The 27,110-nt window shown below is 38.2% G+C and overlaps 3 protein-coding genes across 4 annotated transcripts; 1 reads left to right on the top strand and 2 right to left on the bottom strand.

The window, feature by feature from the left end:
• LOC140237420 (signal peptidase complex catalytic subunit SEC11A) lies at positions 1 to 16,515 on the bottom strand. Of its 2 annotated transcripts, none has more exons than XM_072317341.1 (5): positions 16,508 to 16,515; positions 5,871 to 5,980; positions 3,556 to 3,705; positions 2,517 to 2,694; positions 1 to 281 (listed from the first exon to the last, which is right to left on the bottom strand). In XM_072317341.1, exons 2-5 carry the CDS (start codon positions 5,951 to 5,953, stop codon positions 231 to 233), a joined length of 462 nt encoding a protein of 153 aa, XP_072173442.1. In that variant the 5' UTR covers positions 5,954 to 5,980; positions 16,508 to 16,515; the 3' UTR covers positions 1 to 230. The 2 variants fall into 2 exon arrangements, with proteins under 2 accessions (XP_072173442.1, XP_072173441.1); XM_072317340.1 differs by lacking the exon at positions 16,508 to 16,515 and adding an exon at positions 7,436 to 7,571.
• LOC140237423 (MICOS complex subunit MIC13-like) lies at positions 11,203 to 15,996 on the bottom strand. The gene is made up of 4 exons (XM_072317344.1): positions 15,900 to 15,996; positions 14,562 to 14,703; positions 13,243 to 13,294; positions 11,203 to 12,591 (listed from the first exon to the last, which is right to left on the bottom strand). Exons 1-4 carry the CDS (start codon positions 15,917 to 15,919, stop codon positions 12,494 to 12,496), a joined length of 312 nt encoding a protein of 103 aa, XP_072173445.1. The 5' UTR covers positions 15,920 to 15,996; the 3' UTR covers positions 11,203 to 12,493.
• On the top strand, positions 16,431 to 25,950 carry LOC140237418 (synaptic vesicle glycoprotein 2C-like). The gene is made up of 10 exons (XM_072317338.1): positions 16,431 to 16,560; positions 17,572 to 17,616; positions 18,312 to 18,473; positions 18,878 to 19,040; positions 19,625 to 19,910; positions 21,198 to 21,281; positions 22,110 to 22,294; positions 22,694 to 22,911; positions 23,534 to 23,693; positions 25,543 to 25,950. The coding sequence occupies exons 1-10, from the start codon at positions 16,473 to 16,475 to the stop codon at positions 25,724 to 25,726; spliced, it is 1,575 nt and encodes a 524-aa protein (XP_072173439.1). The 5' UTR covers positions 16,431 to 16,472; the 3' UTR covers positions 25,727 to 25,950.
• Positions 25,951 to 27,110: the final 1,160 nt, after the last annotated feature.

The following is a 27,110-nucleotide window of genomic DNA, read 5'->3' on the forward strand; positions in this document are numbered from 1 at the left end:
CATGTTAATGAAGGTGAACTTGTCCTTTAATTGCTCAACTCCTCGAACCATGGTTATGTTCGTTTCAGTGTAGAGTATTTTGCCCCGTCTTGGAACGTTCACGGTGATAAGATTTAAGTGTACTCCAGGCAAACAAAAAGAGATCACATCCTGCTGAAGATGCAGGTATACATTCATTCCACTATGGGCTTCATTGTGTTGATTGGTTTGGCAAGAGACAGCCTTCTGCATCATTCACGGTGTATGAGGACAAACACTCCAAGACCCGCTAAAATAATATACTGTAAAGAGAAAGGATGAAGTATATTTAGTGTATTTGATTTGGAGTCACCACAATTAACCATTTAGCAGCACGGAAAAATTATTATCACTTGTCGTCATTGTGTGAAATGACTCCTCAAAAAGTCAAACAAAATCATACACAAAATTACTCTGCACACATGACACAAGTACACATTTTGTACTGGTTCATGTTGAGTCTTTGGATATGTGCAGGTGCAAAAATGTAGGAAACAAGAGACCCGGGGGTCACACGCTCACCTGAGTATCGCAATTTCACCTTCCATGCATTCTTGCACACTCATACCTGAGAACATTGGAAACTTAGGTCTGCATATATGGATCCCAGAGACTCCAACTCTCCCGTTTTCGACGGGAGATCTCCCGCCGAAAACCCATTTTTGCAAAATCTCCCGTTCTCCCGCTGGAGATTTGATTTCTCCCGCCCTGGCTCTGTGTCTCCCGGTGGAAAGGATTTCTTACTTATTGCTATCGTATGTTGAAAAAATAAGCCTTAGATAGCACCAGAGAACATCTAGAACCCTAGGAACTTCGCGCTTCGCACACATCAACTTGGAGTCTCCTGTTTGCTAGGGGTTTCGGGCGGGAGAATCTCCAGATGAGAAGGTGCTTGGGGTTGGAGTCTCTGGGATCCCCCCTCCTCAACTCCAGGGTGTGGGGGGGGGGGGGGGCAGGCAGCCCTGATGGATCTGCAATGAACAAACTTGGAACTAAAGTCATCAATGTACAAACTCCTGGTACCGGTATTAACTTTGCTTTACCATTTCTGGTTCTAGAGTAGTAGATTTTAAATATTCCTTCATGTGTGTGTGTGTGGGGGGGGGGGGGGGGGGGGCACCTCTAATTCCGCCAATCCAAACAAACTACAGTCATCAATGTACTAACTCATAGTATTATCTAAGCCCTGTCACTTCTGGTTCTAGAGAAGATTTTTAAAGATTCCTTAATTTTAGGGGGTTTGGGCCCCCTGGGAGCCCCCAGGTGGGCCATGGTGCCCATTTGAACAAATTGAGATCATATCCCCCTAGGGATGCTACCTACCAAGTTTGGTGAAAATCAGACATGGGGATCTCAAAGTGAAGATGAAAAAGTACAATTTAGGCCCCATTAGGACCCCTCCCAAGCCCCCTCTCCTGGGTCCCAAGGGGGGCACCCCTGATTCCCCCATGAACAAACTTGAAACTACAGTCATCAATGTACTAACTCATAGTATTAACTAAGCCCTATCACTTCTGGTTCTAGAGAAGAAGATTTTTAAAGATTCCTTAATTTTAGGGGGTTTGGGGCCCCCCTGGGCCCCCCCAGGTGGGCCATGGTGCCCATTTGAACAAATTGAGATCCTATCCCCCTAGGGATGCTACCTGCCAAGTTTGGTGAAAATCGGTCATGGGGTTCTCAAGAAGAAGATGAAAATGTAAAAAGTTTACGCACGACGCACGACGGACGCCGGACGAAGGGCGATCGCAATAGCCAACTTGAGCCTTCGGCTCAGGTGAGCTAATGAAAAACTACATCACCTTTGAACTTTGAAATAGACATTTTTACTGACATGTGAGATGAATCCATGGGTCCCTTGGCTACATAAAGCTTGTTATTACACACTGTCAACAATGTGTGTGTTAATTCACATCATACTTTGTCTGATGCTATGACAAGATCATCAATCTTTTATAAAATTCTTCACCAAACTATACATGCAGTCCTCTGCATCTTCTACCGTTCCTCCCGCAATTTCTCAGAGAGCCTTCAGTGCCCCTATGGCAGGGTAGTTATCTGCCTGTGTAAATGCAGTCAAGTGGTACATGTATCCCCTTTCCATGTTCAACTACATGTGCCATTGAACAATGAAAATATTGATCGGGAGCGAAGTATGAATAGAGCGTGCGGTGATGGGCTCACAAACTCTTTTGTTATGCACAAAACAAGGCACCTGCATGGGGTCAGCAAAACTCAAAATCGACTGAGCTCAGCCTTGATCACTATGTACATCTTCATACAAGTTTTACAGCAAAACAAGCACACACTATATTGGAAATAAAGGTAAATGATACTGTGATACACACACTCTTCCTACAGAAAGAGAACAAATACTGATAGAAGAATAGCATCAGTTTGTTGGCCTCTTGGTATGACCACAAACCACTGTGTTGCAAAAACAAAACAAACAAACAAACAAAACAAGACAATCACCTGGCATTTTCATAATTGATGCTTACCTTTAATTTAGGGTAGTCGTTCATCATAATTGTAACATTGCCAATGTATGGAACAAAACCTCTCGCTCTGCCGACGACATCTTTCCTCTCCAGCCAGAGTTGGCCCTTGGCGTACAGCCCCCTGTCATCTACCATATTATTATCACCTTTTGTTAAAAACTTGACTGTTCCATCTTCCCTGTAGAAGAACAAGGCCAGGACACAAGAAATTATCAATCTCTCTCTTGTTCATCCTCTTTTGAGAGATACTAAATGACTTAATAAACCAATATTCTGGGTGATTTAAGGAAGAAAATTGCATTGCAAGAATAGAAACTCTCTATAAGCATTTGTTTTAGACAAAAGTAAGTGGTGTAAAATGATCAGAGAAGTGGAAATTAAATCAAGAGTACTTTGTTTTGGCATTGATAAATCAACTGTTATATCTTATGGTCATCTAAAAATAGATATTTGGTCACATGCATGAAAATGATAGTGGTCTTAAAACTAGTTTGAAATCCATCATTTGCATTCAATACTGGAACCCTTAAATTTTTTACACTTTATCCTCCCCCTCTTCTTCTCTCTCTCTCTCTCTCTTTAAAAGATAAAAAAAAAGAGTCTCAGGATATATGAAGGCAATATTTTTCCTACATATTTTCTAAGATGTCTATTTCTTACAAATTACATTAGGAAACTAACCTGTTATTCTGAAGGGAAGTACTGATATGACATTTTGGATAAAGCCATTCTGATTTCACTTGCTGTGTGGTTGTTGTCTAACTAGTTATATTTGAAAAACATACGCTACTAAGAAAAAAAAAATATGTATACATATATATATTGAAGATTTTTATAGAAAATCTTTTAAGAAAGATCCTGTTCCCACTCATGTCAACTGAATTGAAATACATAATGCAAAAGACAGAAAACATTTGTTTTCTATGTGATATGTCTGGCCTGAACAGAAGATAACGATATTATGCACTTTTGCTGCAGGCATTAGTAAGTAATCAGAATCTGAATGTACTGTTTCAGTGTGCTGCTGGGCAAGTCTTACTTCTCATGCAGACGAAGGACTCTGTGCACGATGGGAATGTCTCTTCCTTCGATCTTGAACACCACAATCTCACCAACGCGAATGGGATCTTCTTGATAGTTTGTGAGGAACAGGAGATCACCACGGTGGAATGCAGGCTCCATACTACCACTACATTTAGAAATCAAAGGATACAATTATCATGGCATGCAGCAGACTAATTACAAAATATATATTTTTAAGTCAATAAATATAGTAAAAGCCACCTCAAATTCATTTGGTGTGCAGTGCATTCATCATTTTTTTTCTTTTTCATGTAGCAAAAAAAAAAAATGGAAGATGGAAAGAAAAATAGTATGCAATGCAAAAGTAAAAGCACAAACATGGTAGCTCAACTGAGAAAAATTTAACATTGAAGACAGACAGACACATCTACAATTGTACGCCTTCCCCCTTCATTTCAAAGTAATCATTCATACTGTTCCTATTAGTTTGTTATACATTACACATTAATATTTTGGGATTGATCTCTAGATGAGTTCTGTAAGAGCAAAGACCCACAACTTGAGTGTTCTTGCCCAAAACACCTAATCTTTTATTCTTGTAGAGAAATAACGTAAACTACACAAGGGCAAGGGGAAAATGGGGAAAGTACAAGTGGAAGAGGAGGGACAAAAAGGGGAGTGGGAGAAAGACATGGGTTCACCTGAAGGAGGTAGAAGCAGAGAGAAGCAAGAAAAGGAAAAAAAAAAAGATGAAAGAAAAGGAACTTGAAGTGTACTGTAGACCAAATTATGACTTCAGGCAAGTACCGGTACTATAAGGATGTGATGATCTGCAGGAATAAGAAATTGATATGGGATGAAGAGTGAAGAAGAAGAAGAAGAGATAGAAAATAAGATATCCTAAAGAGGAAAGGGAAACAAAGAAAGGCATGAACAAAAAATACTGGTAAAACAAACAAATGAAACTAGAAATGTCGCTATGGCGACTGATGCCTCCGCCATAATGCATGATTCTTCCAATAGGCGTATAGTACAATGTCTTCACAACGTGTGATCCATGACAGTTTCACATAACTGGCAAAATATTGAAATGACAGGTTTGTCAGAAATGTCTTGAACTGGGTTTGCTTTAATTTTTTAAGAGTGCAGGTACATATATATGGGGAATTGAGAATTTTTACTTGAATTCTGACAGACCTTTTTATAAGTTTATGCACTGAGTAATTTCCAAGGTATGAAGAAAGAGTGTAATGATGGTACAAAATGGATTTTATTTATTTATTCATTTATTTATTTATTTATTTATTTATTTATTTATTTATTTTTTTTGGGGGGGGGGGCATTGAAACCTGGCCTTTGACCCTTAACCTTTGAACTTTGACCTTCTGGCTGGAAATTTCCCAGAGAATCTCCAATAGGTAATGCATGTATTATGTTTTGAAACTAATAATGCAAGCATTGCATATACTAGTATATGAGGGAAATAGTAAAATTTTGAGATGACCTTGACCTTTGACCCATGACCCCTAAATTCCCTAGATAATCCCTGCCAGTCAGTACATGCGTATGTACCAACTTCCACGAAGATTATAGATACATTGAACCATTTGCGAGAAAAGTGATATTGCAACATTTTCACCTAACCTTTGACCTTTTGACCTTTGACCTTATGAAGTGAAACTCTCTCTGGAGAATCTCTACGCAGTAGTACATGTCCACACCAAGTTTCAAGAAAATACTTTAGGGCATTGCATAGATATGGGGGAAATTGCAACATTTGTAGCATTTGACCTTGACCGTTTGACCTTTTACCTCTTGCCAATGTCACTAAAATCTACTCAACTAATTGTCCTATCATACATCATCCTTGGACCAAGTTTGGTGAAAGCTGCTTCATCCAGTTTTGAGTTATCACGTAAACAGATAAATTTTAGGATTTGACCTTGATCTTTGACCTTTGACCTCTGTCCGATTTCACTGAAAAAACTAATCAAGTAATTGTCCCATTATACATCATCCTCCAACAAAGTTTGGTGAATTTTGCTCTATCCAGTCTTGAGTTATCGCGTAAACGGATACAATTTCATGATTTGACCTTGACCTTTGACCTTTAGCCGATTTCACCCAAAATCTAATCAAATAATTGCCCCATCATACTACATACTTGGACCAAGTTTGGTAAAATTCCAGTAAATATTACTCAAGTTATCGCGTAAACGAAAGTGGACGGACGGACGTTCATACGGACGGACAACCCGAAAACATAATGCCTCCAGCACCACTTCGTGGCGGAGGCATAAAAAAAAAAAGCCTGAAGAAAGCATGACTCACCTGAGTACCACAACAATGGGGCTCTCACTCCCTGTCACAACCATCAGTCCTTTCCATATCATGAGAGCAGATGACACTATCATGCCAAAGTTTAGCACTTGATAGAAGAGCTGCAATGATGACAAACAAAATCTATTTTAATCTGCCTTGTAAGCCACAAGATTCGAACTATGAAACTCAGATATTAAGCAAAAACCCAAGACAATACAAGTTTTGATTTTAAACTGAATATCAAATTAAAATTCTGTGCAAATCATACAAACTAACTCTTTAACCACTTTTGTTTGAATTCATAATTTGATATACAGTAGGTCTATACTTACTGCATGTGCACTGGATCTTAAACAAAGCACATCAACCATCATCACATTTATTATTAAAGTAAGCCACCAAAAATTATACCGCCAATGCTTGACTACAACAGTATCCTTTCAGGGCACACTCAAATTTTGGTAGGGGCGGTTACAGGTTAGTTTTGGTTCAAGTACCGATACTCGCTACATTTTGAAAATACTACAGGAGTATGTTGGAAACAGTTCACAACTGCTCTTGCCTGTTTTGAATATAAACTAGATTACCTGTGATTATGCATACTTGTGCTTGTGTCATTTTGATACCTACAGTACAAACATATTTTCATTAAATGTAACGTTATAAATTCAACTTTACATTTAGGGCCTACTGACCAAGATATATCTCAGAGCTGAGGTAACTATACACAGCCCTCCCCTGTCGCTGTACACAAAAGTTGCAACAGACTGAGCATGGCAGATGCCATACGTACCCAGACAGCTTCTGGTCGGGCTAGGATCAACTAGTCGAGGTTGCTAGACACAACACTACAATAACACTATCTTTAACACTAAGGCCCGAATTCACAAGGTGGTACAAATGAAACCATGGTTTAAACCATGTACAAAAACCATGGAGCGCTAAGCATTGCATGGAATATTTCATTACGAAATCGGTCATTTCGTCGATGAAATGATTATTTTGTAACGAAATGACATTTTTGTAACTAAAATGAACTTTTCGTCCACAAAATGATAATTTCGTTAACGAAACGGTCATTTTGTCAACAAAGTGACCAATTTTGTAACGAAATATTACGTGCGACACTTGGCGCTCCATGGTTTTCGTCCATGGTTTAAACCATGGTTTCATTTGTACCACCTTCGTGAGTTCGGGCCTAACAGTTACAGTCCACGACTCCAGTCCAGACTCGGCTGAATTAAATTTTCTGCTCTTGTTCAAATTTGTGCCTGACCTCATTTCACGACGTCATATTCCTGTGTGGCTCCAGATCTACAATTTATTCCAACTCTGAAAGTAAATGCAACACATTGAAACAGCATACTGTACTAGAAAATCTTGACTGACCGAATCTAACCTGTTGTGAAAGCTAATGCCATATGGTAACTGATCACCCACTTTTACCCATTCCGGAAACTGCGGGAATGCGAATAGGTGGGACCGACCTATAAAACTGAGGTGGATTATTATTACTTCTTGAATACCTACATCGTGAGAACTTGAGGAAGAAAAAGGAGCAAAAGGCACGTTACCTGGCGCTTATTCATGCGCCTAACTTCGTCAAGAAATTCTAAAGCCACCATCATTAACAATTTCGATACTTCTTCAGCAGGAGTCAGTTGCAATACACAGGCAACGTATCCTTGAGGTTGAAGTGAACTGAACGAAGCTAGCTATATAGTAATAGCCCATGCGTTTTTAGCTTGCTTATTCCATCCACTGCACACCACGTATGTACGACATCCATGCTACCGGTTTCACGGTTTCACGGTTTCACGGTATCACGGTTGAAAAGCTCCATCCGGAACATCACTCAACGTTGATAGCGGTCTGTGAGGGAACGGTATCTAATCGAGCTGTGCGCTCTTTAGCTTTTGTTTAAATATCATTGAATCTTTGATGGAAATTAATGAGTGGGGAAGGGAGTTCCAATCTTTGGCAGATTTTGGGAAAAAAGACTGTTTGAAGCAGTTTGTCTTGCTAAAAGGAACCTCAAGGGAGAGCGGGTGAGATCTTCTTGTAGACACGGAGGGGTCTCGTTTCTTAAATTCCAAGTAATCCGTAATAGAGAGATCTACATTGTTGTGGATCATCTTGTGCATCATGACCTGCCTGTTGATGAATCTTCTTTGTTGGAGGGGTGGGAGTTGAAGGGATGCAAGCATGGCTGTGACAGAGCTTTCACGTTTATAATCGTTAAGGATAAACCGTGCCGCTCGCCTTTGTACAGCTTCAACTTTCTGAATATTGCTCTTGGTATGTGGATCCCATACTGAACTGCAGTATTCAATATGGGGACGGACGAGACTTTTAAAAGCTTGGATTTTCACTTTTGGAGGGGCTGATCCCAGGTTGCGACGTAGGAAACCAATCATACCATTAGCTTTAGATACTGCGTGGTCCACATGAGTATTCCACTTCATGTCACATGACAGAGTAACTCCAAGGTACTTATGCTGGTGGACTGATTGGAGATCTTGACCGCAGAGCCTGTATGTGCGCTCAATTTTGGTCTTGCATCTGGAGAACCTAATCACACTACATTTGTCTGGTTTGAAGGACATTAGCCATCTCTCCAAAAGTTTGAGATCCTTCTGGAGCAAGTTACAATCTGATGGGGTTTTGACAGGCCGATAAACCACACAGTCATCCGCAAAAAGACTGACATTGGATTTCAAATTACATCTTACCGATGTAAGAAATACGAATTTAGCTAGCAGCTGCGCTAAACGAAGCTCGAAGCTGGATGGTCAATTTATAAGATCTCAATAATTTTACTACAAACTATAATTCAGCTGTACTTTTAAATATCTAATAAATTTAATCATAATACATTAAAATCTATAACATTTTATAATGGTTTAACTGGGAGACATGTTATTCTATATGACAGGGTTACTTTACAAGTAATACAAGTATTTTTCAGACGTAATTTGTCAAAGCAGTTAATGACACGTTACCACTGCGGGAAATTCTAGAAAAAGCCCTGGCCGCCGGGCCGAGTAAACACGGTATACAATGTACTTCGAGTTAACAGTATTAGTTATGATTATGTAACATCATCAAACAAAGGAAGCAATGAAAATAATGAAACAAATTAACTTAAATCTAAAACGTAATTGTTAAGATCTGAAACCAGGTAATCAATTAACTTCCACATAGGGAGAGAGAAAAATACATTTGAGTAGATGAGCAAAACACTGACAGACCAAATTAAGAGAGAGAGAACTAAGAGGGGAGAAAAATATCTATAGGCCTATACAGTGCATATACACTCAGCAAAAAAAAAAAAAAAAAAAAAAAAGCAAAGGCGGTTTCAAGTTTATATTTCTCACAGAATTTTTGGCCAAATATGTTAATGTATTATATACGACAGATTATGAAAAGGTAATTCAATTGGCTATCAACTTGTTAAGTCAATAAAAAGGGGGACTTTATGCATGAGTGAACAACTTCGTTTTTCTCTTCCAAGGCACAAAAGTAAGAATTGCACTTGAAAAATGAACAAGTTGCCATTCATCCCCAAATGCTCTTCCATGTGGAAATAAGAACAAAAGACAAATTTAACCAAAAAAAAAAAAAAAAAATCAATTCAGTTGCAAAAGTAAACCTATGATCTCTGTAATATATTTGAAGCCCAAATGATCAATAAATGCTAAAAATAATCGAAGAAAATGAAGAATTTTCTGTCAAATTCAAACGAAATAAGAGAAGCAATATTAACAAAAAAGATAGGATTTTGAATTGACTTCTCAAATAAGGAAAATTGTAAATTATATTTGGTTCTTGAATTTGACTCATGGATTCTTGAATTCTAAATTGAATTCATGAATAAAATACAGACATTTTGTTCATTTAATCATCTTTGTACCCTTACTCCCTATGTCATTTGAAGTTTGAGTTGACAAAAAAATCTTATTTTCCCCACTTTGACTTTGTTTGCGGTTCTACAGAGACAAAGAGAACAAAACTTATTTTTGCTATTTCATTCATCTCTTTCATTGTGTTAAACTGGTCTTTTGCTATTATTGTTCTCTTAAAGGGCATTTGCAAATGAATTATGTCAATTTTTGCAATTTTTACTTTTGTGCCTTGGAGGACAAAAACAGATGTGTTCACTCATGCATAAAATTGACCTACTAGGTTGACAGCCAAATAAATTACCTTTAATATGGTATAAAATACATTTTCATCAATCTCTTCTATGAAAATAATGAACTCGAAAAAGTGTTTACTTTCTTGTCTTGTTTTTTGTTTGTTTTGTTCGTTTGTTTGTTTGTTTTTTTTTGCAGAATGTACAGTAGATATACAGGTATAATACAGCTGTACAATGTATAGGTATAATGAGAACAAAGGAAGGGCAGAAATTGTTCTTGCGAACTGTGCGCCTACTTGCACACATGGACAAACTCTCAGATCTATAGGGCCTACCCCAATTGAACATAACATGAACACACATAAACACACACACATAAATTTTTTAGTAGGTACTGTCGACAGTGATTGTGTGCTGAATATACATGATAACGAATGTTTCTTTTTTTTTAAGGGTGTTAGGGGCCTACTAAAGAAAAACGAATAGAAAAAAAGGGGAATCATAAATCAATTCAAAATTGTATCAGTTGAGGTGTTTCATTCTATTTTGATTGCTCTTCATTACCGTGGTCTTCTTATATTTAAAAAAAGCAGGTCCACAATTATGCTGAACATGCTTTAATCATAGACATGTGGATTATGTGAATGCAGCGATATCATTAGAACACATCAGTGAAAGTTTGAGGAAAATCAGACAATCCATTCAAAAGTTATGAATTTTTGAAGCTTCTTCATAGTCACTGCTGGATGAGAAGACTACTACATTGTATGATGTCACATGCATAGAACAATATAAGGAAAGTGTGAAGAGAATTCCAAAAAACTTCATTTTTTGCTTGAATTATTACTGACTTATGTTTTGGGTATATCATTCCCCCGCTTTAAGAAAGAGGCAAGTAAAAGTTCTTTCACTATGCGAGAAAAGTGAAAATACTGTATGTTTAATTTTCTTTATACAGTGCATTTTCTTTATACCGTTTTTTGCATGTGACATCTCAAGCTGTAGTAGTCTTCTCATCCAGCAATGCGGAACAGAAACTTCAAAAATACATAACTTTTGAACGGATTGTCTGATTTTTTTCAAACTTTATGTATTGTTAAATACACAAAATGTGAACAATAGTTATTAATAAAAATGCTTTCAGATTAAACCGTCTACAGTTATGGTTTAATGAGACAAATACTGAAATCTCCTTATATTTTAGGCTTTACTGCGAAAATTGTATATGGTAGGATGCTTTGTGCTACAACAGACCTACACATATGCATCAAATGTGATATCTTGAACAATTTTTGAATCACTGTTTCCTATGTAAACAAGACCTGTAAGGTGAAAAATTAAGGCAGAATCCACAAGTCAAATCATAAAAAGCACAAAAAGTGTTACATGATGAATAGCAAAGCCATGAATAAAGCAACTGCATGTATATTGGACCTATAGCAGATGGCAGTTTTTGCACACAGGTTCATCAAAACGCAATTTTGACAAAGTTCTCTTTAATTTTTGTACATGGGCCAGCACATGGCACCTAAAATAACAAGGCTGTGAACATTTGGTGTAATGTGATAGCATTTTATTCCAATACACATGCAAATTATTCCAAGCACATCACATTCAAAGATAAAGAAAATACATGTCTAAAACACAGACTACATGTATCTAACTTTGTGATCCCTTGGATCTATTCTGATCCCCTTTAGAGTCTTATGACTAGCATAATGCACATAATATAGTACATACATCAGTAAGAAACAAATTTGGATAAAAACCTAATATGCATCTATGGGGGTCCTTCCAAGATATGTAATGGCTGTGTTCAATATGACCTGTATGAATCTTGGTACTATGTGTCTGTACCATGTGTAAATTATTTATATTTCATTCCTTGCTTTGCCAACTGAAATATTTACCTCCCATATTGAAAATGAAGACTTCCCAATTTATTTTTTTTTTCCAAAAAAGGTTAGAGGAAGACTCTTTATAGGTAGTGGATATCCACAGACTTTAAAACAACAACAAATGGGTTATTTGCAAATAATTCTGTTACAAATTTATCATCTCTTTGTTTAACATCTGAATGTATGCATTTTTTTCCTTCTGATTGACCAGAAAGCATAAACACTGTCTTTTTGAAACCTTTGAAACCAATGAACTTTTTTACTATAAACTGTAAGTAGTCCATAGTGGAAAGCTGTACAAATTTCAGCATGATCCCACTCATGGAGACTCCCCTCATTCCACTCACGGGAGAGAAGATTCACAGGATATTTCCTTCACATCACACAGGATCCTAGCCACAGCTACAATGTTCAAATTCAAGTCTCTGTTTGGAACATTATCTGAACTCTGAGCATGATCAAGTCCATATTCATGCACAATAAGATAGCACTATGCTCTGACTGATGACTTAATGATCCATGATTTTAAAACTCAAAGTGCAGACACTATTAGTCCTTGACAACCCTCACAATGGTTGCTTCACAAAAGCTGTCATTCATTTGCTTGCATCCGTGATGTATCCCACAGCCTGATTGCCAAGTTCCTTCACTTTCTCTGGTCCTGCTGCTAGTGATGAAAATGTCCACTTCACACCTGCAAAATACCCATGATATCAAAGCAGAAACACAAATGAGCCAAAGAAGTCACCACAAAACCTTCATGGTATTAAGGATAAAGTGGACAAGAAAAACAGACATAGAAATATATATTAAAGCATACACTGCACTATGCTTTACTCTTATACTCATCTTGTCATGAAGCCCCATGCAGTAAGATGAAATATGAAAAAGAGTAAATGGAATATTGATTTTCAGTGGGCTCTAACACATCAAAAGGTCCACATTCTGTCAATGCTTTTACTTCATGGGATAACAGCTTGAAGAATGTGTTGTTGTTTTTTGTTAAATATTTTTCTCCCAAATTGAATACCGACAGTCAATTCTGCAGCATCAAAATGTCTTGATGATGATTTCTCATAGCAGAGGTGCATGGCCCCTTGTACAGTAGGTTGTACTCCAATATTGTAATTTTCACAGTTACAGCAGTTTCTTGCCTTAGAACATCAACATCAACACACACAAACATGCTCACAAAAAGTATGGCACAATGAATTCAATTGAATCCAGTAATATGTTTCATCTCATTTCATATCAATGTAGGCACACAATGGATGCACTAGCACTAGAAAACAATATTAGACTGACATATATCTAGAATGATTTTTCTCATGAATAGATTGTTTACCTGAATTCCAGCCTTGTTTAAGGTTGCTTGACAGCTGCTCTGATGAAGGTATCTGTCGGGAAGATAATTATGAAGCAAAACATGGGAATTGATTACTCAATCACTACATCCTTATCATCCACTTCATCTGATCTAATCTTGTCAATTCAGAGTCAAAAGACACACCAGCACATTGCATTCAAAAAAATATTTGTTTATGTAAAAAATATCGTGGTAGATGTCCCAACCTTTTCAGCAACATACATAATGATTATCTTCAATCAGCATCTACACTGTACAATGTAGTAATGTTTCTGGGTCACAAGTTTCTTCATGTAAAAGTATCAATGTTCTTAAGTGATACCGAACTTTATAATGTGTGGGAGGGTCACATACAATAATTGAGAAATGAGAAATAGGGTAAAGGCCGTATCCTCTGCTATTTTGGAAGATTGGTAGATGACAAAAATTTTGTAATTCCACACAAAGCAAGCATGAACAGTGCTAATACTACTTGTCTGTGTGCCTGACTGGGAGAAAAGTCAACTGAATGTGAAAATGCCTTTGATTGTGCTCAGTAAGACATCATGGGATTTCTTGTGTATGACATGATTATAATCACCAGTGCTGTAATTTTTGGCAATACTGTCATCGGTATGATTAACACTATCATCTTTAAAGGGTGTGTACAGTTCTGGTCGAGGTGAGGATTTAGCTTTTAGCGTTTTGTGAGATATTCAGAAACCACTCTATGAGATTATTTATTATTTCCGTTTTATTTCAACAGGGTAGCCCTTTCAGTTAACAAACTGCTCTACCAAGGGGCCCTGCACAATAAAAAGATACAAAAACATATCTTCAAATGCACAACGTTATGATCAAAACAAACGTAAACATATCAACCAGATAGCAAAGAGAAAAAAACATATGTGTAACAAAAAGTATACTATGATAAGAATACAGCATGAATGAGAAAGAAAGAAACCCAGAGAATATAAAACGCGAGTTAAAAAAAACGACTATAACAACAACAACAACAACAACAGAACAAATGATATGTCAGTTCCCGGTGTCACAGAAATAATCATATTATGTATTGCACTCTGTTTTTCGTGTAAAAAATCACAATAGGGTTAAAACTTGAGAGATAAAATTCTACTCTGTTTTTTAAATACAGGAAAAGATGACAAAACTTGCATAAAACGAGGTAATTCGTTCCAAAGAACTGTACACTCCCTTTAATATCATGCTTACTATCATCATTACTGTTATCATCATCAGCCCTTGTGACATGCATTGAGGAAAAAGGTCAAAGAGCAGATGTGATGAGGATATCTTACTTGTCTAAGGTACTCATCCTGTGTCTTCAGTGAGCCAGTGAGGCTCCTCATGGTCTTAGCACCATCAAGGGAAGATCCCCAAACTCCTTGCTCCACCGAAACATAGATGGCTCCACCACCGACTCCAAGCTTCCCAAGGGTTCTGTGAAGGGTCAAACGTGGAATTTTTAGGGGAAACAGAGTATTTGGAAAAAAAAAAAATCTCAAACTCTAACCTTTGGGCCTATTTCCTAATGCTGGCCCCGGTACGACTCCAGAAGCTGTGTACCCTAGCTAGGACTCCAGGATCAGGGCAGGGAGGTGAGACACCTTCCTGTCAGGATCCAGCGTGTGCATAGACCCCATTTGCAATGATATACGTTGTTCATGGTTGATATTATTTCCAACCAATTATAATTCTTTTCATTTCTTCTTCTCCTTCTTCTTCTTCTTGATTTTGTGAGGATTAAAAGAAATCTTACCAATTTGGGGTATCAAGGCAAGGACGGCACAACTGAACAGAACAAACATGGACAAGACAAGATTCATTTTACCTACTGTTACCTTGATTTACCTTGACTTAAGGCATTGTATTCAGTAGGTCTAGTTACAATTGTATACAGAACTTATTTGTCCCTCTGCATCCTCTTGAAGAAATATCTTTGGTAACGGTACATATGCTACAGTACTACTGAATAGCATGCACATTCGCATTCATCAGTAGATACTGTAATCCTCTGTATCATCATCGTCATCAGTGACAGTGTCAGTGGGGTGGGATCAAAATCAGTATTGAGTAGATCTAGGCCTAGTCTACAGTATACGGAAGTAGTACTAACGTTACGACCTTCGTTACGACTAATTAGTCTGCGCCCGTCTCCCTGTGGCCCGCTGCACTTATTATACAGTAATAACAACAGTAACACCATCCCGGTCCGGCAGCGTATTGATCATGTTGATCTAGATCCAGATCCAGAGACTTTGTCGACTTCCGGTCATTCCTTCATGTATTACATGATTCTACCTAAACTTATTACGTAGCGTCTACATGCGTGGTGGGTGAAAGCAAAAGTACATTCCTTAGAGAAGAGACTGCAACTGGTGTTGGGAGGACCAATCATCAATACAGTAAATTTACCACGTTAATGGTTCCCCACGGTAATATAATGCTTGTCCAACCTAGCTAGACTTGACAGCACGAAATGAAAGGAGTGGGACTACTGTTCACACGATTTTTTTTTTGCTTCATGTGCATGTCCCTGACAATATTGCACTGCTTCCATAGTTACTGTCTACTGAACTCTAAATGATGTGACCTTAGATAATAAACTTGTCGGAAATTATCTGAGTAAAGCTTACCGTAAAACTGGAGCTGCCATGATACTAGTAAGCAGTTTTCCTCTGTTTCCTCACCATATAAGAGTTGACGAAAAGCCGACCGATGATGCAACCGATGATAGCATGAATATGCATGCAACGCGCACACTAACAGCAGCTGGCGCGCTGGTGGGCTGGTGATGGTGGTTCACGCACTTCGCAGGTTTTGACACGTAGTCGACACAGGAACTCAGCGGAACCGCTTTTCATTTCCAGCCCGACACTCTCGGCATCTCATCGTCTTCGATCATGGTGCCGCTACGACTTGGCTGCGCTACTGACTCATAGCAGAGTTTAGATTTGTTACATTCAGTTCAAAACAGTTCATTTACGCTATTGCTACCAATGTTGTGGTCAGATTCGACCTTTTGCTTTTCAACGATCTGCCCAATCACTGATCCATCGTTGTCACGAAGACAGCAGGTTTTGGATCACTGTCTGGTCATGACAACACTTCTCAGGTCAGGTCAAGGCAAAGATACTGCAAATGCAAGTTCTCGGCCAGCTGAGTGAAACTATTACTAGCATTTATTAGGAGGAGAGAGATTTGCAAAGATGTCCTCAAACAGAACAGGAGAGGCTGTCTATACCAGGCTGACAGAAGATAGTGATGATGCTGTCGAGATTTCCGCACCTGACACACGTAAGAAAACTTTTGGCACTGCATTGAATAGCATATATAAGAGCATCATAACTGATAACGTAAAATGGTTGTGAACAAAACATAACATTTTTTTTTTTTTATTGATTTGTGATGCTAACACTTATTATTTAAACATGTGAAATGAAATATATTTATATTGCAGGAAATACAGGTGATGTTTATGGTGAGTTGAAAAGTATCGTATCAATGAGGTACGTAGATATGTTTAGTTCATCCAAGGAGGTTTATACATGGAGTTCCAACTGTCTGTTATTTTTCAAACAGTTGTCAGATTTCTATTGATGTACAAAAGAATTCCACAGGTGCACTTGTGCCTTTGATGATCGATGTTCCAAGCCGCCGTCTTGCTGAGCAATCTGAAGATTCATTTTGAACGTTATCATAATGTTGGCCATATTTTGCGTATTTATTTATCAAATGATACGAAATTTCACTTAATAATAAAACATGTAAAACAAAAGTCAATTCCGTTCAGAAATTTGCGCAAGAGTGTAAATCGAGCTGTATTATGTGAAATGTTTAAAACTGTACCATCCTGGAAAGCTGGTTTTATCACTTTTCGACTTAATTACCCCAAATGAAACTAACATGTAATAATCTTCAAGTATAATTTTTTATTGATAGATATATCAGATTAGTGCCCGTGTATGCCCAGTCGAGTAATTTTCGTCTTCATTTCAGCATTTTCCCCTCTTTTTTGTTTCTGTTCGCGCATCCTCGTGTCTGTACCACCTAGCTCTTATAAGAAGGGATAGCGAAAAGTAATTACCGTCACAAAGACATACCATCCTTTGAAAGTGGCTGGTGATTATGCAATGAGACACGAGTCAATTGTCTTCGTATCGGCGCGGCAGATCCTGTTTGGCACATGCTTCAAATATTTTTGAGTGGCGGCTTCGAACATAGATCAAAGGGAATAACTCTGTTGTTACTCCATCTCTTCAACCTCCTTGGTTCATCACATTTTTGTCTCCCTGTCTCGTCCAACAGGCAGTGGGAATGTTGGAAATTACAGTGCAGCAGTTGATGCAGCAGGTAAGTTGCAATCTTCCAATGCAGCACAATCTATAGAAGCCCCCATTCCCCAATGTACAGTGAGATTAAATTGAGATATTGGAGTGCATTACACTATTGCATCCCCCCCCCCACTCATTCCAAGACGATAGAATTTATAAACTATTAAACAGCATTACCGGTAATCAAAGTTCTGTGCTGTAGACGTTGTATTGCCAGAAAAGAAAAGAAAAGAAAAACCCATGTTTTTTGTTCATTTCTTTGCTTTGTTTTCTTTGAAAATGCATATAAGTGTTTCTCATCAGATTCTTAGTCATCCTAATGGATACACTTTACAATACCATTCCATTAATGCATGTTGATTTTATTTTGTCCATGTATTTCACCCAACAGTATAATCAACCTACAAACTGTTACATGATGCTTATTGGTGACCCTTTTTCAAAGGAGGACTGCATTTTTAAGTTGATATGACTTTGAATGACAGTTCATCTTGGCAGTGCATGACAGTGGTAGATCCAGAGGGGGGTGCACCAGGCGGAAGTATCACCAGAAATATTGTTTGCGCCACCCCCCCCCCCCCCCTTTACGGAATTCCTGGATCCACCCCTGCACCATAAAAATGTTTTATCGATGATAACATTTGTAAAATTTATTAGTCTGGAATGTGAAATGTAGATTTACAAATATATAAGTTTTCTTTCATATCCTTTGAGGTTTTGGACGATTTCATGCTGTGCTGCTTCTGGTCTGTGGCTGGGCCAACATGAGTGATACTGTGGAAATCTTGAGTGTGTCTTTCCTTCTTCCTCAAGCATCAAGAGACATGCACATCACAAACACAGAGAAAGGAGTTCTGAACTCCATCATATTTGTTGGTAAATATCTTTTGACCGTATTAGGGCAAAGTTTGAACAATCACTGAGTTGAGTGTTGTGTGGCATATGATTGAAAATGTGATTGCTTCATATATTTCTTTGATATGACCTGAGCTAAATGTAACTTTTGCTTGAGATTTACATGGCAATGCATGATACTACATGGTTGCAAAGTCAAAATGTTCCGTAAATTATGTTTTAAAGTTAGCTTCATGTTGTCTTAGTGGTGCTTGTGTATATGCATGAACTATCAGAATGTTATCAGAAACTAGAAATATTACTTGCTGTAAGATTAGACTTAAAAATGAAAAGTTTTAAAGGTGAATGGAATAATATTATTCTTATGATGCATAGATATGTGTGATGTCCTTTACGTGAAGTTCATTCTGCTTCTCTCGCTGCAGGCATGTTGGTAGGAGGCTACTGCTGGGGATCACTGGCTGATGTCCAAGGGCGTCGCCAGGTCCTGATGTACTCGCTGTCCTGCAATGCTCTCTTTGGCTTCCTCTCCAGTCTCTGTCAACAATTTCCAGTCTTCCTCATGATGAGGTTCCTGAGTGGTGTCGGGTAAGTAAGATGCAAGTCTTTAAGGGGTGTTGCAAAAAAGTTGCAATCGATTGCAACTCGACTTTCTTGCAATGCCCCATTATTCTTATCCTGTGGCTCGAAATTCAAGGACATCCGTGGATTGACATGGAGCACATTCAAACCTTTGCACAACAGCATGCAGAGAAACTCTGTCAAAGTGAACATTTGAAAACCCGTATTAGAGAGTTGAGCGGTGTGTTTCACTAAAATCCAGAAAATACTTGAAGTCATGTCTGCATTCTTGGCCATGTCTTCAGGTATTGTCAGCGCATGATACATGTAACAATAATTTTTTTTTTTCTTCATCACACTTGCAATCACTGAATGTGTCATGTATTGATGGATAATGAAATGTCATTGATCCCATCAAGTGCCACAAACCACATTTCATTGGTGTGGTGCTGTATCTTTGTATCATATATACATGTATATTTTTGATAATTCATTGTTATGTCAATTGTAAGATAAAGTAAACAAACAAACAAAAAGAAATTCTCTTGTAATTGACTCCTGTGTGGTTCGTATAGTTGTTTTGGTTTTGATGAAAATTTTTTTGCTGTCAGTGTTGGTGGCTCCATACCGGTCATCTTCTCCTACTTTGGGGAGTTCCAGCCTTCGGACCGCCGAGGAGCCATGATCAGCGCCCTCGCCACCTTCTGGATGTTTGGCAACATCCTGACTGCTGCCCTCGCCTGGGCAGTCATCCCCAGGCAGCACCTTGGCTTCCACAGCCCTGAGGGCTTTAGCTACGAGAGTTGGAGGATCTTCATAGCCCTGTGCTGCATCCCGGCAGCCTCCTCGGTCCTTACCTTCCTGGTGATGCCAGAGAGCCCAAAGTACTTATTGGAGGTATGTACTGCTGTCATCACAGTCAGGTTTAGTGTGTGTTGGACCTCCAGTCAATCACTTCTTCTTTATTATTGTTATTATTATGTATTCAGCCCATGAAATTGACAATAACAGTTACATAATGTGCATTCATGCCTCTGCCATTTCAAAGATACTGATAATTTACAGATATCTTGAGGATCCCTAATAGTTCTTGGAGTACAGAGGCAATTTCATATGTTTTGTGACTTTCATGTTCACACCATATGGCAACAAGTACCAGCTTGGCAGGTACATATTAAATTTCTAACAATCTTGAAAGCTTTCAAAACAGGATACCTCTGTACCTGTGTTTCTATTTTTGTTATGTATGAATTCATGCTGCAAATGTGATTTTTTTGTGTCCCTTTTCTTTTAGCAAGGATGTATGATGACATCAAATCAGTTGATCTGTCTTTAACAGCAAACATGGTGGTAATTTCAATTTGAAGAGAAGGTGAGATAAGTGACTTATCATGTACGAAGCATGCAAGGAATACTTCTCAATAGATGTCTGTCACGGAAGCACCTGCTTTTCATAAAACATAAGATGCTACAGTTGGTGATATTTGATAATGCTCATTGAGGCTCGATTCATCATTCTTAAAGGACAAGTTCACCTTCATAAACATAAGGATTGAGAGAATGTAGCAATATTAGTAGAACACATCATTGAAAGTTTGAGGAAAATTGGACAATCGATGCAAAAGTTATGAATTTTTAAAATTTTTGTGTTGGAACCGCTGGATGAGGAGACTACTAACTCGTGATGTCATATGAGTACAACAGTATAAAGAAAATGTAAAGAAAATTCAACATATTTTCACTTTTTTCACATAATAAAAGAGCACTTTACTTGCCTCTTTCTAAAGGCAATGGGAATAATATTACCCATAACATATGTCAGTAACGAGTCAAGGGAATGTGTACTTTTTTCAAAAGATGAAATTTTGTGAAATTCTTTTTTGTATTTTCCTTATTGTTGTACGCATGTGACATCATACACTGCAGTAGTCTTCTCATCCAGCGGTGACTGCACAAAAACTTCAAAAATTCATAACTTTTGAACGGATTGTCCGATTTTCCTCAAACTTTCAATGATGTGTTCTGCTAATATTGCTACATTCTCTCAATCCTTATGTTAATGAAGGTGAACTTGTCCTTTAACTATGTCACTTGCTGCATGCTGTGCAGTGACAGGTATACGTGTAAATGTCATTGGCAGTGTGTATCCTATCTCTGTTTGTTGTATTCCTTCACCTCTCTTAGAAAGGGAAGTCAGAGGAGGCACTGCAGATTATGAGGAAGATCCACCGGTGGAACAATCCTACCAAGAACCAGGATGATTATCCAGTAAGGTATTAGATCCAGAACGATGGGAGTTTGGGCGTTGCACCTGCATGTCATGCCATAACCACCTGATGTTTGAAAAACACACCAACAAAACTGAATTTAGCCAGCTTTGATACAAGTTTCTCTTGAATGAGAAAAAGGGAAGTTGTGCTCACTGTGTCCATAGACAATTCTGAATATTCCATATAAGTATTACCATGAGATAAAATCTTTACATCTCACTTGTTATGTAGTGACTTATTTTGTCTTTTCGTTAAGAATAGTAGGCAACTATGTAGAGTGTTTCCTCTTCAATACGTTCAGGATCCAATTTCAGCCAATACTTCAGCTACTTTAGTACTTCAGCATAAATTTGCATGGATTTGGGTGTTGATGTCAACCAATTTAGCTCATTCTGTAAGAAACATACAGGCATTGATTTATCAGATGTCAAGCCACTTGTCATTATTTACTGTCCCACATGCAATCATAGAGTAGAATAAGAGATTGAGTTTGTATGATCTGGGTGAAGTCTAAAAGTGGACCTTAATTAATTAAAAACAAAGAAGAAAACTGCACCTAGTTGGTGCAGGGTACAATTAAAAAAATGTAATCATCGTGATAGCAGTCCATGTGAATTTCAAGGAAAATGATAAATTACATTGGATAGATATACAATGTAATGATAGTGTATGCCAATGGCTGGGCAAGCCAGACATACTCAACAGTCTTTCCCTTTTATTGTACTTTAGCCATGCATTTGAAGAAAGGATGGCTGATTATAACAGTGGAGACTTTAAAGATTATATTGTCCTAGTCATTTTTGCTCTTATTTGTTACTGTTTATAGATCAATCACTTGGTGGCATCCAGTAAAGAGGAGAAGATGGTAATGACTAGTAATGGGAGGAGTGCCGCTACAGACAGATGTGGAAGAGTAAGAGCCATCATAGAGACCACCTCCCAGCTCTTCAGGGGACCTCAGATACGTGTCACTGCAGCAATGCTCGCTATCACCTTCTGTCTTTCATTTGGGTGAGTCCTTGTCTTTTTTTTTCATCACATCTTTTGTGGTAATAATATAAATATGGGATGGATTCGTAGTCGTGTGACTTTTCCCGTAGATACAATTGTACAATAATACGTCACAATTCCTTGTCATGGCACCATGAATAAAACTGGAAAGTTTGCGTGTTCTTCACCAAACTTAATGGAGGTCTATGCAAGATACTTTTTTGTTTTGTTTCATTTAACACATTATTCTGCACTCTGACCTTTGTTCTGTGACGTGATCGTTTATGCCATTACTTTTTTAAAAAAAAATGTATTTCTCAGTAAATTGTAACAGAGTCTCATAGAACAAGAAGCTGAAAATGTGTATTGAATGACTACATCTCGTTTCTGGCTCTTCTGCTATTTTTATCACTCCTCCAGATTCTACGGTTTGTGGATGTGGTTCCCAGAGATATTTAACAGGGTAGAGCATGCTGGGTCTGCATGTGGAGACTACAACCCTGACTCCCCTGAGTCGCTTGCCAACGATACAGATGACAATATATACAGGGATGGCTTCTACACATCACTGTCTAATCTACCTGGTAATCTTCTCACAATCTTCCTGATGGATCGACTTGGGAGAAAATTTATGCTTAGTGAGTTGTTTCTTTTCCTCAATATTCAAGTGATTTTCTTGTACAAGAACTGATTCCATGATACTTATGTACAGAGGTAACCTGCTGTCCTAAGCATTGAGATTGTAGGCGAAGGTCTAAGCATGCATGGTTATGTACTATTTGTCACATTTGATTTATCAAAAGTTATGACTTCATTATAACTACGAATGATAATTATGCCTTCATTGGTTTGTCTTGCTCCAGTTTGTATTTTTTTTTTCAACATATATGTTGTTGTCAATTCACATGATATTTCCACCATTTAGTAATGTGCCTCCATTACGAAATATATTATCATGGTTGTATTTTGAACGCTGTGATTTGCTTTACCAGTGTGGATTTTTTTTGAAAGTTAAACTTACCCCCCACCCTCTTCAAAAAACAGAAGAAGAAGAGATTACTTCAAAAGTTCCATTTGTATGCTGCAGCCAAGTTGCAGGTAGTAATTACACAGTACCGGTACGGTTGGTGACACTACAATGTACCAACATCATTCCTTGTATCAGAAAAGCTTTCATTTATTTATGCTGTACTATTATGTTCATGTTGTACTTTGTTTAAATTGTGTGTATTCTACAAGTGTTCTTTTTTGTTTCTACAGCCACCAGTCTTATTTTGTCGGGTGTCAGCGTCTTCCTTATATGGTTCCTGCAAACGAGAACGCAGGTTTTGGCCACCTCCATCGTGTTTGGCGCCATCTCAGTTGTATCTTGGAACACTCTCAGTGTCATGGGAGTCGAGATGTACCCCACCAACTGCAGGTATTGTGGGCAGTGATCTGGGTTGGGTTTTTTGTTTTGTTTGTTTGTTTGTTTGTTTTGATTTGTTTTTTGCTTGCTTGCTTGTTTTTACTTGTGACTGCCCATGTAGAATGACATAGAGACCTCAAGATCAACCCATCTTAATGTTTTTGTTTGCTTGTAATGCTGTAAAACATGCTCACAAATCTTACAGAAGTCATGTTCTCCGTGGAATTGAATTGCAATTGCTGTTCATTCACTTCTCAACTTCTCTGCCATTTTTTCTCTCAACTCCCTCTTCTAACTTTTGAACAGTTTGCATGTGTATGCATAGTAGAGGATTATGTTTTATGAAGCTTATTGCTCTTTTCCCTTGACCCCTCATTCTCAGTGCTCATTGTTATTAGTTATAAATGCTTGTAACCATTTTGCAGGTAGTATTTTTCATGTTGTTAATAAAGCATGGACATAAATGTGAATATTAAAGATGCACTTTATAAATGATACTTGAATTTTGGTGGCAAGTTAATGGTTGTCTCTGTGAGAATAAGGATACATCTGGTAATAAGTAAGACCTGAAATAGGAAATGTGTAAGATATTTGGTGATGTTTAGATAGATGTCTAAGGTCATCTGTGTGGTCATCTTCGTACTGCTCTCCGTCTGTTACCAAGTCCAGATAAACCAGTGTCCATCTTGCATGATGCAAGCCAGTAATATTTTTGTTTGGTCTCTCTCTCTCACCCCCTTTCTCATCTGTCCTGTGTTCCACTGCTCATCATCTTGCCTTGCTTTCATTTACAGTACAGTAGTCTCCTCATAATCTGGTACTGCTTAATTGGGTACTCTGCTTTAATAATTGACGTACAAAGTGGACAAACAGTTCTGATGTGTGTTATATTTACTGGATAATTGGGTAGGCATTTCAGTTAGACAGGTAGAAATTTTCCAGACAAGCTTCATCTCTGTTCATCTTTTCCCTCAGAATGTCATTAAAATGTGTGTAAATATACATTGTGAAGAAATTGTGAGGTGATGAGAGGTGATGAAGGGCTATGGTTAACAATTTAACATGTCAAATGTGCCTCGGCATGGATTACCAATTAAATCCTATTTGTAGTTGTTCATCTACAAGGTCCAATAAAACATAATTCTGTAAGGTTTGCCTGCCGTTTTCTTGAAACAGAGAGAAATTCGGAATTCTGCGAAGGCTATTATGAAACTTTTAACAAGATGAAGCTTCCATGCTGTAATGTGGTGCAGATATGTGCATAATATATGTGAAGTAGCTGTGACATGAATGAAATATGCTCTTTGGCTAATCGGGTACTCCACTTAATCGGGTAAGAAATGCTCTGCGTGACATTACCCAGTAAAGCGGAGAGTACTGTACAGTAATCTACTTTCCCTTCTCATATGTGTATTTCGTCGTGCGTATGGCAGATTGTCGTTAGCGCGATTCCCTGCGCCTGGCAGATTGTCGTTACAGCGTGGGAGTGCGCATGGCAGATTGTCGTTAGGGTGTGGGAGTGCCGGTAGGGTTAACAACATTCTGCCATGCGCACGGAAGTGCTCTAACAACAATCTGCCATGCGCACGGAAGCGCGCTAACGACAATCTGCCATGCGCACGACGATTTATCATCACGTCAGCTTCCCTTAATATCTCCTCCCTTTGTGTGAAAGAGTCAGATGATATAATTATGTGATGGACATAGATCCCTGCAAGCTAGGCAAGCCAACACTAGCCTATGGATTGGCCAAAAAGAGTATACAGTATCAAGTTTTCTAACAACAGAAAATCGTAGGGACAATGACCCTCTATTAAATTTTGTTTTTGCTGCTATTTCCCATTCGAAATTTTCTATGCAGGACCACAGCCCTGGGAGTTCAGTCGGTCGTTAACCGCACAGCAGCAATCCTTGGTAACCTCCTTTTTGGCGTTCTTATTGAACTTCACTGTTCAGTTCCCATGATCCTCATTGCTGCTATGTTGGCAGTCGGAGGGCTTGTAACAGTGCTGCTGCCAAATACCACAAGAATAGCACTCAAGTAACTTCATCTAAGAAGGCTTTAACTGTGTTACCACCAATCATCACAAGGAGAGTTCCTCAGTAATTTACTTCTTTGATGGCTTGCAGTGATGCAGATACCAAGTGCTGCAACAGCACCTTGGAGAACTTCTAAAAGTGCCACAACAAAGCACCACAAAGTTAACTCTCAGTGAGCAACACGTTGGATGGCGTGTGATGATTTACAAACACCTCATAGATAGTATCTTGGTAAGACTAATGACAGTACTGATATGGAATACCACATGGATAGCAGAGTGGAAATGGCCCTTTAAGGGTTTGTAATGGTGTTGCTAGCAAACAACACAAGGAATATGCTTAGGTAATGATATCTTGCACCGTTTGTCATGGTGCCGCTACCATGCACCGCAGGGATAAAACTCAAGAAGTGATATTTCTGAGGACTCGTTGTGGTGCAGCTACCTGACACCATAAGAGAACTCAGGTAGCAGCTTTTTGGAGGGCCTGAAATGATGCTCCTACCAAACTCCATATGTAGTACAGTATACATAGGACTGAGGTAGAGGAATCCTTTTGTCTTTCATTCATATTAAACTTATACTGCTTGATTTTGTGGGCATTTGGGGAGGGTTGAGGGTAGAGGACATTATAAATCTTACTTCTGGTCAGCTTAGCATCCATTCATTCCTGGCCACCAGTAGGCCTGCTTTGTGGTTTAGCAAGATGTTTTATGAGGATGCAGTAAAAATGAATGCATTTCTTGGTACTTGTGCTATCTTTTCTTGCCTTAGGCTAGTGATACCTCAGACGCTTGGAAAGAATATAGATATTGTATGCTTCACTACTCAACTCTTGTACAATTTTAATCTGAAGATTGTTATTAAACGTAGTAATGTGAAATTGCTTTTCCTTGTTATGAGATTATATGATTTTGAATTTCTTTTGTAGGAATATTCTCAAATTCAATCAGTGGTAGACAATGAAATGAATGCAATGTCATTTCAAAAATGTTCAGTTGTAACGCTGCTAATTTTCTGGATCTGCTCGTAATGTCCTCATAAACTGACAATGCGAAATGTGTATTGTTTTCACATCAAAAGGTTTATGTGGTCCATGCATCATATTCTACAGATGAATCCTGTTGTAATTAGCAGTGTGGCTATATCTTTTTCTATGGCAAGACAGCATTATATCAGCCAATGTTATGAAAGCTGGGTATGATAGTGAATATAATACAGGCGATTCCCATTATAACGTTTTGGGGACCTCAGTCCTGATAGTTTTCTTTCATTACGTCAAAATTTCCTTTTAGCCAAAACATAAAGTACATAAAGATATGTGAATAATATTTTGGGACCTGAGTTTTTTACTTTGTTGAAGTGAAATTTTGTTATATCCATGTTTGTT

Source organism: Diadema setosum, chromosome 14 (assembly GCF_964275005.1).
Source record: "Diadema setosum chromosome 14, eeDiaSeto1, whole genome shotgun sequence".
Classification (NCBI taxonomy): domain Eukaryota; kingdom Metazoa; phylum Echinodermata; class Echinoidea; order Diadematoida; family Diadematidae; genus Diadema; species Diadema setosum.

Excerpts from the sequence above, each read along its gene's own strand:
- LOC140237420 (XM_072317340.1), bottom strand. The coding sequence starts at position 7,489 with ATGATGGTGGCTTTAGAATTTCTTGACGAAGTTAGGCGCATGAATAAG. Across the intron at positions 3,706-5,870 it reads CCCATTGTTGTGGTACTCAG|TGGTAGTATGGAGCCTGCAT; the intron begins GTGAGTCATGCT and ends TTCTAAATGTAG. Across the intron at positions 282-2,516 it reads ACGACTACCCTAAATTAAAG|TATATTATTTTAGCGGGTCT; the intron begins GTAAGCATCAAT and ends TTCTCTTTACAG.
- LOC140237423 (XM_072317344.1), bottom strand. The coding sequence starts at position 15,919 with ATGGCAGCTCCAGTTTTACG. Across the intron at positions 14,704-15,899 it reads ATGGCAGCTCCAGTTTTACG|AACCCTTGGGAAGCTTGGAG; the intron begins GTAAGCTTTACT and ends GACCCTTCACAG. Across the intron at positions 13,295-14,561 it reads AGGATGAGTACCTTAGACAA|ATACCTTCATCAGAGCAGCT; the intron begins GTAAGATATCCT and ends TCTTCCCGACAG.
- LOC140237418 (XM_072317338.1), top strand. The coding sequence starts at position 16,473 with ATGTCCTCAAACAGAACAGGAGAGGCTGTCTATACCAGGCTGACAGAA. Across the intron at positions 17,617-18,311 it reads TGCAGCAGTTGATGCAGCAG|GTTTTGGACGATTTCATGCT; the intron begins GTAAGTTGCAAT and ends ATATCCTTTGAG. Across the intron at positions 22,912-23,533 it reads TGGGAGAAAATTTATGCTTA|CCACCAGTCTTATTTTGTCG; the intron begins GTGAGTTGTTTC and ends TTGTTTCTACAG.